A 16,297-nucleotide genomic window follows, 5' to 3' on the forward strand; every position below is an offset into this window, starting at 1 on the left:
ATATACAACAAAACTCTTTGTCATTTTTGTTAAAAAGAATGCAGGATTTCGACAGACTCACTCTCAAGTCGCACCCGAAAAAGTCCAAACAGCTGTGAATTCCCATTAATATAGCAGGCTGATCAAAGACTGTCACGGTTTTCCAGCAAAAAGACGCATTCGAAATGTCTCTCCAATTAAATGTTAAGCTAACTGGTTATTCGCGTGACAATAGAGCATCTCTCGGTGGCTTTCGTAGTGCTGGGTGTCGAAATGTGCTGGGGCTAGACACCTGTGAAGATGTGCTACCATAGACCTTGCTACCAGAGTGTGTGCTGCCATCTACGAATGCTAGTGATGTAGAAGGAAGCAAGAATTCGTTCGAAATCAGTTTCAACATGGCGTTCAATGGTGAAGGTCCAATGATTAAGCGTCAGCGAACTGATTTGGAAAGTGGTCAGCATAGGGTATGTAATATTAATTTATTTTCCTTTATTATTGTTATTGTAAGTTGCAATAAATTAAAGTGATTATTTACCTATCAAGAAGACATTCGTGCTAATATTGATTGTGCATTACATGACGCCATGTACTTCCGGCGCCATTAGTTGCAGGCGTGTTTTTGAGGGTTTTTGAAATAAAAAAGTAGAATTTTATGAGTCTCGTGCAGTTTTAGTGGCTTTTTGGTATGAGTATAATTTTTGCCTGTTTGGGAAATTATATTGTTCGTGTTCTGGTGGTTCTGTGACACATTAACTTGCTGAGATGCTGGGTTAAGTGGTCGGTTGCCGCCAGGGTGTTACCTCAAACTTGACTCCGTCGAAATGTTTATGAATTCGCAACATCTAGTTTGTAAGTTTTATTTTGTTTGCTGTTATCATATTTAGAGTTTGCACTTAAGTTTGCGATGTTGATTGCAAGTATAGGTCGAACTCCTAGAGTGATGCTTGCAAACAATTACTGGAAATTACAAAACGTGTTTCAGGAAACTGGATCGCATTTTGCATTTATCGTTATGCATTAGCAACCGGGTGAATCGCCAGGCGTCTAACTTTAATTTCATTCCCAAAAATAATGTGGTGTTCCAGTTTCTTAATTCTTGATTGGAGAAATCGTCTGATCTCTAAGAATTCATCAGGAAATGGAATGTGGTCTTCAGCCCGAAGACTGGTTTAGTGTGGCGCCTCGTGCAAATCTGCCTTGCGCAATCATCTTCATGTATAATGCACCGTACATCCACTCGCACATTTTTTTGTAGTCGTGCGTTGATCTCCATACACATTTATAAGCTTACCCCACGCGTTTTTCAGTTAAAAAACTGACGATTCCTTGACTGTTTCACGTGGGTTCCATCCAGTGTTCTTTTAGTGGAGTTGTGGCACATACTTTTCTCCCAGTTTACATACAGTACCTCTTCATTAGTTACCTAATCTTCCCATTTTCAGAACTTTGCACCACATTTTAAAAGATTTTTTGTTCTTGTTTGAACTGGGTATCACCCACGTTTTATTTCTGCACACCATTACACTTTAACAGATGTTCCATAACTGTCCCTAGCATATTTGTCTGTAGTTGACAAAGTTTCTTTTTGAGAAACTGTGTTTCCTTGCTGTGTCCCCCCTCCTTCTTTTCCCCAGAAAAAAAAGGCTGTTTGAGTGACATTGTCACATTCTTCGAGAGTTAATGTTGTATGTGCTAGGCACCCGGCAATGAATTGTTCATGCTTGCTCTTGGTGGACAGTATTCTAGTTAATAAATTACTGTTTAATGCAGATACTTTGCAAGTTAAGTTTACTCCAATGAAGGTATGATGTCTGTGCTTGATGTGGTCATTCATTTTATCAACTGATTTATTCTGAGACCTCTGCTGCACTGATAAATATATGTAGAAGAATGGATGGAAGATTAAAATATGAGATGTAATGGCCTGAAAGTTGATGTATTCTCAGTCTAGTTACTGAACAGTTGTATTTCTTTTATTTCAGAATCATGGTGACCAATATGCTGCTTATGGAGATGAGCCCAGAAGAAAAAGGTAAGCTGAATGTTATGTTACCAAAATAAACACTCATCCAAAACTTGGTAAAGAATTTTGTAAAAGATCTTGAGGATGGGGGCTCCACTATCGTGGCAAAACTTTTACAGAATTCCAGAAGTGGTTAAAAGGCGTGGACACACACCTCTGTTTACCAACGTTCCTTTTGTTCAGGCTAATACTGAAAGTTAATGTGCTTACCACACATTAACTTTATAGCTTGTGTGTGTAGTTGTTAATACTTAAGGTCACTAATTGTCAGTAGATTGCACGTGAGGGAACCATTCTGTGTAATTCTTCCAGTTATTAAAATGGACAAAATAAAATGAATGGTGTTGAACTTTGCAGTTTATTGCTCAGTGTTGTTGAAATTCTGCTAGACTAGCAACATTAGATGTTGTTACATTTCATCTTTTGTCTTGAAAAAGCAATTGGTGGTTGCACATATATTTCAAATGTGTATCCCATTTTTTACTCTTTAGTCCTAATTGCCTTGTGGTTGTTAATTTCAGAGAAGTCAGTCCTGAAAATCATTGGCTAGCTTGAAGACCCAACTCCAATCTGTAAAAATGGAACCCTTACAAGATAACTTTCTCTGTCTGACTTTCAAGATACCTTTTTTCAGAAAGGAGTAGAGGTGTCAAGTTGAAATTTGTTAAATACTAATGCCTTATGTTCCCTTGGGGGTTTAAAGGAAATTTAAGGCTAGACTCATCTGGTTTATTTTTGTTGTATATTTAAAGTACAAGTTATGATTGACTTGTACAGTGCAATTGCATGTGAAATGTATTTAAGGATAAGTTTTTGAAGTGAAACAGCAGCATTGAAACTTCATGACTTTTGTAAATATGCTATCCACCCAAATATTTGCTGACCTGGCTTCAACTTTTAGACAGTTAAATTTGTTTGAGACTACGTTTTAAAACCAATTTGAGGCTAAATTTGTCATGTGTGATCATTGCTTACTTTGTGCGTCTTCTTGTTCAGAACACTTTTGAGAAGTATAGTTGTCATTGTGTTCCAGCATTTATGAACTCGGGTTGCAGTGGTAATTTTTTGATTGAATTGTTGGTACAATGGTCTCTGAATAGTGTTAGTTTGTGGAAATGTTAATCCATTACCACTGTGCTTTGAAGAGTGCCCTAGGGCTGCCTCAAGGGCCATCCATGCACCTGAACAGCAGCATATTCCCCATAGACAGTGCAATCGCCCCATATTCAATAAGATACAATGACACTTAATTTCCTTTTCTTGCCAGCAATTGATCTGGATTAAACTTGGGATCCTGCAGAATCAATGAAACCCACCTTGTAATCTGGCAAAGCTTGGTGATGTGTGGAATCTTCAGCATAGGATTCATTGTTGTCCTGGTTCAAGTAGGCAGTGGTTAACTGTATGTTATCCACAATTCTGAATTTGGAGAGTTGTGCATAAACATGGCCAGATTTTGTCAAAGTGCCCTTCTGTACACAAGATTTTAATGTCTGATTTTTAAGCATGTAGTGTGATGGGGAAGGAGAAATGGTTGATGTCGGATATCTTGCACAGCTTCTTGTTGTTTTTGTCCAGATAGCATCATAAGAAGTGGACTACCTAATGTGAGATTTTTGATGGGGTGGTTTGTGGCCTGACTGTGATATTAGACTTTCTTTCACTACAAACGTTGAAGGGAGAGAGCATTACAAATGTATGCATGTGATAAAGAAATTAAGGATAGGTAGAAATTTGTTTCTGAAGAAAGCTGATTGGCTTCAAGAACATTGTTCATTGTACTGTATTGGAATTAAGATAGTTGGAAAGTTCTCAACAAGAGGTGGAAGATTTGTTAAACAAGAAGACTGGTTTCATAGGGGTAGCCATTTAATTAGTACTGAAAATGTAACAACGAAAGAAAAATAGCCTCTAGGAAAGGAAATCATTGACCATTTAGACCCTTGAGACATGGTTGAATCATTGACTGGTAGCTCATCTGGCAGCAGTAAAATGCAGCCTGTGATTGTTGTACTATAGTTTTATCACAAGTGCAAAAATAAGATTTATGCAGCAGACCTAGAGATTATAATGTGGGTACATACAGTGGTGGACTTAAACACCAGTTAGAAAATTTGACATGCTTTATAGGCATATTGCGAGGTTGTCTCGATATTGTAAGTACCATTCAAAAAGGGAGAGAATTTCCAATTTAGGCAAAAAAGGAAGAACTTGTGCAGTGGATAGAAGAGAGAATGGTTGCTATTTCAAGCTTTTCCGATTTTACTTTCGGAATAAATTGATATTACTGTGAAGGGTATCGTAACTGTAGGCCTAGGTCACAGTGAAAAATTGCAAGAAAATAACTTGAAGAAAACCACTGGAGTATATTTTGTGTGAAGTGTTGTCACCACCTCAAAAGTTCAGATAATGAATATTCAGACATACTTCAAAGACAAGCAACAAAAAAATTACTTACTGTTACCTTTCTCATTCCTCCTTTCTGTAACTTTGATATGCTGTCTCCTTTTCCATTCTCTTTCTTCGTCCCCTTTCCTGCCTCCTCCCATCTTACCAGTTCACAGCAGAACTGCTGCCAAGCATTCACAATCTTTGCTGCTGTTTCTCACAAGGCAAGGTCCCCAGTGGTGGGATCAACTTCTTCAAACCATCTATACACTGGTATGTAAAGGTACAAAGTATCACATCTTGAAGCCACCCACCCTGGGGACCCCCATTTACGAGTAACAAAAAAAAATTTTGAAAATATGATATCCTCTATAGCTTTCAAAATAGTAATGTTAATCGGACTTGCTATTTCACAATTGTTGTCGTACAGTCTTCACGAGCAAAAAGGTGTAGGTTTCAATCTTGCCAGGAGCTTTGAAATTTTTTACATCTGTATCCAAATGATCGGTCGTAAAATTTATTCAGCTAACAGGTTTAAATATAATTGTATTATTTCTGTTGCTTTATCACCTCTTTTTCATCAGTGTATTAACTGCTTGTTATTCTCATTCCTTCTTATAATTCTTTTTCCACTTGGAATCTTTGTGCTTGTGAATTTCATTATTTTTATTTATCTACTGTAATATTTAAACATTTGAGAGTACTGACTCATTGATTAAAAACAAATTTGCAATGGTGTCAAATGTTTTTCATTGCAAATTGTACAGTTTTATTTGTATGGAAATCATCGTATAAACATTTAAAATACAAATTCTTAATCCACCCGGTGAAAAATCACACAGATAAAGATTGGGAGAGAGGAACGGATTATAAGTAAATCGAAATCTTAACTAAATGAGGAATAAGATTACTGAGTGCAGTTATACAGACAAAAACACTAAAGGGGATGAAATTAAATTGAAATCAGTAACTGTGATTAAGTTCACATGCATAAAGGTTCAATGTAGAAAAAGAATGATAGGAAGAAACAATTAGTGTTCCAAACAGTTAATTCACTGATTAGAATGATATAACAAAGGAATATACTGTATTTACTCTAATCTAAGCTCCACTTTTTTTCCGGTTTTTGTAATCCAAAAAACTGCCGGCAGCGTAGAATCGATGCAAAGTAAGTGGAAGTTCTGAAAAATGTTGGTAGGTGCCGCCACAACTAACTTCTGCTGTCAAATATATGTAGCGCTACACAGGCATGCTTTGTGGGCACCAAGATAAATACTGTAGCCAAAACCTCTGCGTCAGTAAATAAATTTAAAAAAAATAAAAGTTGAAGACGAGATTTTTTCTCCACTCAGTTTCAGCCACTGCATTTTCAAGCATTATCCAACGCAGTAAATACAAATTCCGTATTGTTCATCTTCGAAAGTAGCAGCGTTTCGATGTACTACGAAAATCCGACTGCCAAGACTGTTTGGGATGTTTGTCAATATTACTTTCTGAATTTTTTCCTACCTGTGAGAAGAGATGGTTTCTAATAGGAACTTTTATGAATTGTGAATCACATGCAATATTCTCTTCACCATAATAATACAAATATAAACATTTTGTCATGTATTCTTTCGTGTTTGCTATCTCATTTAAATTCTGTCTGCCTAATAAACTACGAAACTAGAGCGAGACAACAGCAAATACGGAAGAATATACATATGTCATGTTTATATTCGTATTATTCTTATGCCTAATAGTCAGTCAGTAATGAAGCACAGCAATTGACTAGATTTTCAAATCTAAGATGACTCTAATTTCTGTGCAGAATGTAATGTACCGAAGAGGCATCTGCAAAGATTTTCAAACAGAGAAATTTTCACTGAACTCTCGTTCAGAACATCTATCATTCGCAGTGTACTATTTGGTTCTTGTCAATCATTATCAAAGAAAGCATCAGTGTAAGTAACAACAAATAGCAGTCTCTTGCCATTGTTTCACTAATGAGGCGATTTCTCTCTCTCTCTCTCTCTTTTGTTTTTTTTTTTGTCTGTAAGCAGTGGTAGCGCGCAGAAAAGCAAGCCATGCCGCGAGTGGTGAAGTTCGTACTCATTATGAGAATGCAACAAGCAGTGCATGATACAGTACAGTAATGCATTTACAGCTTAGTGATGTAAACACCAATAAGAAAGAGAACGGAACTTATCAGATCAAAGAAAAATAAGCAATCAATTTAAACCAAACAAAGCACGTGAAAAAGGAAGGGTACCCGTATAAATACGGACGGAGCGCCTGGCGCATAGCAGTGGCTACCTGGTAAAGCTTAACTGCTAAGCTTACGACTCGAACCAAACTACTGTAGCTGTATCGTCTTTCATTCCACCTAAATTGTCTCATATTACAATGGACCAACTTTGTTTCCATTTGGAGGTGCGGCTTAGATTCGGGAAAGTTTTTATTTTTTCCCTTAGTCTCATTTTTCAGGTGCGGCTTATATTTGAGTAAATATGGTAAATAAAACTTACATTTAACCATTAAATGAATAAAAGTAACACTGTCGGTTTGACAGAGATAAAAAAAATTGAAAGTTTGAAAGCATCTGATGAGAATTGAGTTCGCTTCCTTTCTTGTGTGAAGACCAAACAAGCACCTTTATGGTGCACTGCCTGTTATTTTCAAAGCTGTAGAGTATCGTCACAAAATTCTGAAAATTTACCTACCTCACCATGTAAATGGTTTCTAAGGCCGTGTCCTACGTGAGTGACAGAAGTGACCAGCAGCGAGTGACTTCTGGATACACAACACTCCAGGGACAAGAAGCAGCATCTGGTGACAACCTTGGGTGTCCTGTGTACGAGCGACCATGTCACGCTACAAGATGACTGCTTAGAGCCAATCAGCTCTTCCTACAAACGGCGTCCTTAACTTATAGAATACTGTAGCTGGAAAGTAAGGCTACAGAATTAGGTTTACTTAAGGAAACAAAGTTAAAAGGAATGCTGTTCATGAAACTTGCAAAAGGAGGAATCTCCGTGGAGAATTTCATAAGTATTGTCGACTAGAACGAGAATTTGCAGAGGAGCATTAGATTCTCATCAATAAATTTAAATGCGAATGTTTTTTTTACATGATCCAGAACTTTTAACAGCCAACAAATGCGAGGAATGCCTGTTACATGACTAACAAGGCTAAATACAAACATAAGCCCACAGATTGACGATATTTACGAAAAGCTAGCTGTGTTGTAGGGGTAGCATATGTGGCTCAAAATATCCTATTTGATCTTCACACCTATCTCAGTATATCCCACACATTTTATTCCGTATAAATTAAAATGAACCATGAAATTTTACTGATATTTGACGTTAAACGTAATTCATCAGCAGTCAGTGTTAAAGCCAACTGTTTCAATTACTCTAATAGTCTGTAAAAGTAAAGCTTCCAAAAATTTTTGAAAGAAAGTCAAACGTTTTGTGTAATGATTTGTCCAAAACTGTGAAATAAAAATTATTAGGGAAATGTTTGGAGCACCTCATTTTCTATCCGAGTTCAAGCATCACTCAGAGGCCCACAGAACGTTTCTCTTATCTACTTATTTCTCTTACACAAACCATTTCATAAAATATTTGACTGATTTCTTCAATTTTTTGAATTTCAAGTTTTATTCATAAAGCATGATCTTACCGACTTGTCGTTTGCCTTCCTAATGTACTTGATTCGAATGAAGACTTTTTGACATCTAAATACTGCACCAATGTATCTTTATGTGCAAAATAGCTAGGTCTCGAACAGATGAAATTTTTGACATGTCATTTACAGCACCTTTTTGTGAACTAGTTCAATTTTTCCTCAGCTTATTAAGTTTTCCCTAGTTACCCTGATTATTTTCAAGCAGTTAAGTATTTTCATGCTAAACTAGACCTCATGCTGGTAACTTTGATACCCCGTTTACCTGTTTCTCTCCCTTTGTTTGGCTATGAAAAATTGGACAAAACATCATGGTGTAATTTATAGCAGTTTTGTTTTTGCTTTGCTCATATGTTTACAAAAATGTATAGTGTTAATCATATGATAAAATAGTCCTTTCTGTGTGTTGTCATTTCCAAAATTTGTTGTTTCAATATCTTGAACCTTTCATGAGATAAGATTTTTACGACCACTTGATTCCCAAAGTGCTTGAAAGGTTAGGACTGCCACGAGCGACCTGTCTGCGGATATAACAACAAATATCTCAAGAATGAAGGGAGATCGTTCTGGTTTCAACTTTAAATACAATTTAGATACATTGGTTACATTTCATACGCAATAACATATGGCCTTGAATGAACTACATGAAAAGTCTACACAATATGATTTTACCTCTGCATTTTGTTGCCAAATAATTTCTTGAAAGAAATTTTGATGTCCTCCATTTTGAAATGGTGTCTGGAATACAAGGGGTGTATGGCCATAGAGGTACTAGTAATAGTTTTGCCAAAATAAACAGTGTGGTAGAGTCTATTGTCTTTTGAAACTGTAACTTTTATGACAACTTATTTTGTGCATTTGCTGTCTTAAACATATGCACACTTCAGTCAAGTTTGTCTTTGGAATACTCAAAAAAATCTTATTTCTTTCAGAACGGAGAATGAAAAGCCAAATCATGTGCTCTTATTCACGGTATTGAATCCCGTGTACCCCATCACAGTGGTGAGTATACTTCAAATAGTTGCATGTGTTTCACTGTATGCGTGTTCAGAATGTTGATGAATGTGTACAGCATATTATAATTATTGTGATTGATGCCCAAGTTGAAAGTTACTAACAATTAGGTAGCATTGATTGCAAATTGACTTCATTGAGGCATACTTTCTGATTGTGGTTATTGATTTTTTACTTGACATGTGTGGTTTTCTCACTGAATGAGACATGGTTAGTTAAATAATGAAGAAGAAGAAGAAAACTCAGTGAAGAGTGATATGTCCTTGCAAGTGAACTGATCTTGATGTACTTAGTAAGGAATAGGAAAGGGCCACATAGAAAGTTTTGAGACAGGGAATTGAAGTATTGGACTTCAGATAAGCTTCAGCTGCCAAGCCACTGCAGTATTAGCAATTTGATAGCTCATTTTTATTCATATGATAATGTGATGAACCATTGAGCAGAAATAAGTGTTTCTGTTAAACATTATTTATTTTTGTTTAACATTTATTTACATATTGTCTCACATTTACAAACTGTTAATCACTGCTTTCAGAGATTAAATTTGGAAACACTTTGCATTTTCATATAGTAATTGTTTGTCGACATAATTACTTTTCAATGAAAAGAAACGGGTGCTGCTGAGAGCAATTATTTTATATTTGCAGCAAAAGGAGAAGGTATCTCATGGGGACTACCAGCAGATTCACTGTATGTTTGGTTGCATCTACAGAGTCTAATATTGTAAACAATGTTTCATGCTGATGAGGGGACTGTTCTTACTTGCTCTCACCTATTTGATCATTATAGTATAGCATAGCTATGTCAAGAGTAAGGCTTAACTCTCAACTGTTTCTTGAAAGTTTAACATGCATGTAGAGTGTTGGGTGGTCGCTAACAGGCAAGGGGTCCATAGGAAAGTGACAAAGTACGTAGTTTCATGATCACAAGGTCTCTGGATTGAATCTATAATCCGTTCATCATGAGAATAAATCTGATTTAAACAAACATGAAAGTGATGATTGGTCAGATGTCATAGTACACACATACTGGTGGTGTTACACTGTAGGAAGCAGGTCCTACTTATGTATTAGATATCTTATTACTAAGTTGCATTAAATGAATCTTTAATATTTTCAAATGTATTAACAGCCATCAACATTTTTCTTAATCACACTTTAGCTAAGTAGTTCATACTTCAAAAATCTTACACTGTTGCAGCCTCTGCAGCATTGTGCTGATTGTTGCACTGTTAATGCACAGTATGAAATTGGCAGAGGCTGCTTTCAGTTCTGTAGTGAAACACGCGCATAGAACATGGTTAAAAAGTGCTGAAAAATAGGCTGTTTTGATGTTTTTCATCACCTTATGGAGATAATTGGCTTTGAATTTTTCCACTGTTTTGTACAATACAGTTCGCACACGCGCGCCCACACACACACACACACACACACACACACACACACACACACACACACAATTGAACGTTAAGCGCAGTTGGTAGCATAATCGAATGTGAAAAAATGCGGTTATTCATTTGTTGTTTCAAATGTCGCTAGTATCATTTCTTCCTCGTTCACTTCGAAATACCTACATAAAGTGATTATATACCTCATCATTTTTTATGAACAGTGAGTCTTCTTGTTTCTAATTGCATATTGGACATGAAATGCCTGTTTCCATTTTAAATAAAAATTCTTAATTATTGGTGTTCTATGAAAGACTGTTCTGTTCATAAGTTGTTCAAATTAAGAAAACATAGCAATTTAATTTTTAAGGCAACAATGGAAAACGAAATCTACCTTATTTGGACTATGTCAATCGTTTTATGTCACAGAGGTAGATAAGTATTGTAGAAACATGAAAAAGATCATTTTCGCAACATCGAGCACATCACCATATAAATGTTGCATTTTTACATTTGCTACTGTACCATTACAATATTGATCCAACAGAACTGATCTGAAGCCAAGCTGCGGGATTTGGCCCGTGAAATAACAAGACTCTTAAGCTGCCAGACATCTTGAAACTAAAACACACATCCGCCTGCTAGTCTGGGAGTTAGAATAGGCCCGAGGTATCCCGGTCTGTCGAAAGAGGCGACTAATAGCAGTCTGTCACTTCTCGGTCCTTTAAGTTCAGGTCCCATTTTATAGTTTGACCTGACACTTTCCAAATTCTACAGAAGTGCGGGCCATGTGGGGGAAGGATGTCTTATGTGGTGCATGAGTTATCCATAGTGCTCTAGATTTGATCTCCTGAACCTCTTGTGATGGCTTTGCATCTTCACCTGCAATTCAGCTGTTTGGCCGAGGACACTTCCTGGGGTATGTCATCTTCTGCTGTCTCCTGTCCTCTTTCGCCCCATGACAGTGTTGCATTTCTGTGCGCCCAATATCCAGCATGGTAGCCAGTCCGTTGTGGTGGGGCTGTCATGTACCAATTTGGTGGTAGCCCCCCCCCCCCCCCCACACCCCCCACCCCTCTCGACAACACAGATAGCACTGCTCATGCCTTAGCTGTAAACTCCCCGTGTATGCCAAGGAGTAGATACCTGTCTTTATGGGGCATCAGAACTCCCAGCAACAGCCATTATGCCAGGTGGCTTTTCTGTGGCTGGATGGTGCCTGTGGGTCCGAGTCCCTGATCGGAGTGGGTGGCATCAGTGTGGCTTACCCGCAATGAAGCGGACTGTCATCTCTTGCTCTTGCTGGTGACCGTATGACACCAGCAGTCTCTGAGTTGGGCAAGATAGTACAATGCTGACCCATTAGACCCTAAATCATTTCCATTTCTTGCTACACCATGGCAGGAACGTAGGGCTACAAAAAGAAGAGCCATATTCACCTCAGTATTTGGTCTGTAGCAGAGTGGACTTTGACCCTTTCCACCTATGAAGCCTCAGTTTTTTGTTGAACATCTTGAGGATAAGTTTGGGGAAGTAATAGTGCTGCCAAAGATAAGTGGAGCAGACTTCAGACAGCATCCCAAGCCTGATCCCATGCGTTACTCACTTCTGATCGGCTGGGTGATATTCCCGTTTCTGTCACTCCCCATAAAAGCCTCAGTGTGTTCCAGGGGATTATTTTCCATGATGGCCTCCTCTTGTAGTCTGACGATTAGCTCCGCACCAATTTACAATGGCGAGGTGTTAATTTCATCTGGTGTGTTTATAGGAGACCCAAAGACAACAGGGTTGCTACCGGTGCCTTCATCTTGGCCTTTGAGGGTGATTCATTGCCTGAAAAGATCAAGGTGATGGTTTACCACTGCGACGTTAAACTGTAAGTCCCTCCCCCTGTACGGTGCTCTTAAGTGCTGGACATGTCTTCCCGCTGCACTTCCAATTCCACATGTAGAGACTGCAGACATCCACTGCATCCAGATACTCCCTGTGCCTCCTCCCACTTCTATCAACTGCGGAGAGCAGCACTCCTCCTCCCCCTGCGGGTTCGGGGGTTAGAATAGGCCCGCGGTATTCCTGCCTGTCATAAGAGGCGACTAAAAGGAGTCTCAAACTTTTCGGCCTTATATGATGGTCCCCTGTTGGATTTGAGCTCCATCTCAATTTTTCGAAGAGCGAGCCGATTGGGGAAGGTCGCCTTACTTGGTGCGTTGTGTCCATCTTGCGATCAGACCTTTACCCCAGCTTATACACCGTTGAACTGCAGTCCTGTCCGCTCTCCATCTCTTGGGCATGACTCTTTTTCTGCGTGCAGATAACACCTTGCACTGTGCAGTGCCTCTTTCTGCACCGACGGCGACCATAGACCACATGTTACCTAACATCCAGCACGGTAGCCAGTCCGTTGTGGTGGGGCCGCCATGTACCCTGTTGGTTGTAGCCCCCTGACAACACAGGGATTGCTCTGATGCCTGCGCCGTTAACTCCCCACGTATGCCAAGGAGTAGATGCCTATCCTCCTGGGGTATCGGGACTCCCGGCAATGGCCATCCTGCCAGGTGGTTCTTGCCGTGGCTAGGTGGTGCCCTTGGTCAGAGTAGGTGGCATCAGGGCGGATGACCCGCAATGAAGCGTGGTACATCGTCTCTCGCTGGTGGCCAGCCGCCAGCAGTCTCTAAGCGTTCTCGGGCTCAGTTTAGTGCTCAGAAGTACGATCCGTAAACGTTCTCCTCCCTGGCCACACTGTGGGAGGAACGTAAGTCTCAGGATGGCAGTAGCAGTTATTCGCCCCGCTTCTTAGTTTGTACGAGGGTTGATGGGGAGTCTTTTCTCTCCACAAAGCCTCAGTTCTTTGTTGAGCATTTAGAGGACAAGTTTGGAGAGGTGGAGGGCTTGTCAAAAATGCGCTCTGGGTCAGTCCTGATACAAACGGCTTCCTCTGCCCAGTCACGACAGTTACTCGCTTGTGACAAGTTGGGGGATGTTGCCGTTACGATCAAACCCCATAAGAGTTTAAATATGGCAGGGAGTTATTTACCATAGGGATCTTCTTTTGCAGTCTGATGAAGAGCTGCGCGCCAATTTAGAGCGCCGAGGTGTAAATTTAGTCAGGCGCGTTCAGTGGGGTCCGAAGGAAAATCAGATTGCTACCGGTGCCTTCATCTTGGCCTTTGAAGGGGATACATTACCGGAAAAAGTCAAGGTGATGGTCTACCCATGTGACGTTAAGCCCTATATCCCTCCCCCTATGCGGTGCTTTAAGTGCTGGGAAGTTCAGCCATATGTCTTCTCGCTGCACTTCCAGCCTCACATGTCGAGATTGCGGACACCCATCACATCCCAATACTCCATGTGCCCCATCTCCCATCTGTGTCGACTGCGGGGAGCACCATTCACCTTGCTCGCCAGACTGCCGAATTTTCCAGAAAGAGCGTAAAATCGTGGAATAGAAGACCCTGGACCGACTAACCTATACTGAGGCCAAGAGGAAATACGACAGACTCCATCCTGTGAGAATGACATCTTCCTTCGCTGCTGCTACAACACCTGTGCTAGCCCTGTCTATTTCTCCAATTGTGGCCGGATCGACGAGTAATAAAACTCCTTCTGCCCCCTCGCCAGTGGGGCACTCTACCCACCGGGTTGCTCCTGCGCCACCTACCTCAGGAGCAACACCATCCCACCCATTGGGGACGTCCCTTCCAAGGTTTCCGCCAGCGAGAAGCCTGACGACCGACAATGGCGTAAGTGCTCGCAACCAGCTGGTCGTAGGGCTTCACGATCCTCCTCCGTTCCGAAGACTGAATCGGTGAAGCCCTCCCAGCTGGTGCGACCCAAGGAACTGCGTGAGAAACTCAAGAAGAGCTCTCAGCCCAAGGAACTTACGGTGGCAGCCATTCCACAGCAACCTTCCAGCTCTGCGTCTGAGGATGCGGTGGAGATTCTGGCGTCCGCTGAGGACCTCAATCTCACCGGTCCATCAGACACCATGGAAAGCACTATCACAGGTGTTAAATCGGAGCAGATGACCCAGCGGCGTAATCTCCCTTTCCAGTCCCGTCAAGCCTTTCTCAGCCATGGACAACACCATCCGCCAGTGGAACTGCAGTGGTTTCTTCCACCATCTAGCTGAGCTCCGCCAACTTATCAGCCTTCACCCTTTCCTCTGCATTGCTCTGCAGGAAACTTGGTTTCCGGCAATGCGAACCCCCGCCCTCCGTGGCTGCCGGGGTTATTATAAGAACCGGGCAGCTTATGAAAGGGTGTTTGGTGGCATCTGCATCTATGTCCTGAACTCTCTTCACAGCGAGTCTGTACCTCTCCACACACCTTTAGAGGCTGTCGCTGTTCGTGTGTGGACGCCACAGGCTGTTACCGTCTGCAGTCTTTACCTTCCACCGGATGGTGATGTCGCACAGCATGTCCTGGCTGCTCTGATAGCTCAATTGCCTCCACCTTTCCTGTTACTGGGCGACTTAAACGCCCATAACCATCTGTGGGGTGGGTCAGTGGCAACAGGTCGAGGCGCCATCGTTCAGCATTTATTGGCGCAGCTCGATCTCTCGATCTTAAATGATGGTGCCTTCACACACTTCAGTGTGGCGCATGGCACATACTCGGCCATTGACGTTTCCATCTGTAGCCCTAGCCTCTTACCGTCTGTCCAATGGAGAGTGCATGACGACCTGTGTGGTAGTGAACACTTTCCGATCTTTCTGTCACTGCCACAGCGTCAGTCCTCTGGGCGCCCTAGCAGATTGGCTCTGAATAAGGCTGACTGGGACTTGTTCTCCTCCACTGCCGCTATTGAGCCTCTCTCTAACGATGCCATTGATGCAGTGGTTCAATCTGTCACCACCGGCATTGTTACTGCCGCCGAATCTGCCATGCCCGTTCTTCTGGGTCCCCTCGGCAGCGGACTGTGCCTTGGTGGTAGCCTGAGATCGCTGAAGCGATTAAAGCTCGCCGGCGGCGCTCCAGCGTCACAAGAGACATCCCTCAATTGACCACCTTACCACCTTCAAACGGCTGCGTGCGCGAGCCTGCTGCATTATCCGCCAACGCAAGCAGGAGTGCTGGGAGCGGTATGTGTCCACCATTGGCCTCCATGTCACTCCATCACAGGTCTGGGCCAAGATTCGCCGCCTCTATGGCTATCGGACCCCTGTCAGTGTCCCTGCGCTCTCACTGAATGGAGCAGTTTGTACTGACTCGGACGTCATTGCAAACCGCTTGGCAGAGCACTTTGCTATGAATTCCGCTTCTGCCAACTACCCATTGGGCTTCCGCTCCATTAAGGAGCGGATAGAACGTCGGAGTCTTTCTTTTCGCACTCACCATCCTGAATTGTACAATGTTCCATTCAGTGTGTGGGAATTTCGAAGTGCCCTCGCCGCTTGTCCTGATACCGCTCCTGGGCCAGATAGCATCCACTCGCAGATGCTGAAACACCTTTCAGTGGACTGCCAGTGACGCCTCCACGATCTTTACAACCGCATTTGGGTCGAGGGTGAGTTTCCGTCGCAATGGCGGGAAAGTCTTGTTGTCCCCATTCTGAAACCAGGGAAGAACCCTTTGGAGGTGGACAGCTAGCATCCCATTAGCCTCACCATGTTCTTTGCAAGTTGCTTGAACGGATGGTGAGCCGGCGCTTGAATTGGGTACTAGAGTCTCGGGGCCTTCTGGCTCCGTCTCAGGGTGGGTTCCGTAAAGGCCGCTCCGCCGCCGACAATCTGGTGAGCCTGGAGTCGGCCATCTGTACTGCCTTTGCCCGCCGTCAGCATATGGTTGCTGTCTTTTTAAACATGCGCAAGGCGTATGATACGACACGGTGTCAT

General features: G+C 41.7%; 1 protein-coding gene across 2 annotated transcripts in view; it reads left to right on the forward strand.

Moving 5' to 3' along the window:
* The first annotated feature begins 207 nt into the window (after positions 1-207).
* The window catches only part of LOC126273040 (heterogeneous nuclear ribonucleoprotein L), a 172,188-nt gene continuing 156,098 nt past the window's right edge, over positions 208-16,297 (forward strand). The window contains exons 1-3 of one of the 2 annotated variants that reach the window (XM_049976434.1): positions 208-446; positions 1,965-2,014; positions 8,995-9,064. In XM_049976434.1, the coding sequence (XP_049832391.1) occupies positions 378-446; positions 1,965-2,014; positions 8,995-9,064 (189 nt within the window). In that variant the 5' untranslated portion in view covers positions 208-377. The remainder of the gene's footprint in view (positions 447-1,964; positions 2,015-8,994; positions 9,065-16,297) is intronic. The other variant, XM_049976435.1, reaches the window with a different exon arrangement.

Source organism: Schistocerca gregaria, chromosome 5, assembly GCF_023897955.1.
Source record: "Schistocerca gregaria isolate iqSchGreg1 chromosome 5, iqSchGreg1.2, whole genome shotgun sequence".
NCBI lineage: Eukaryota > Metazoa > Arthropoda > Insecta > Orthoptera > Acrididae > Schistocerca > Schistocerca gregaria.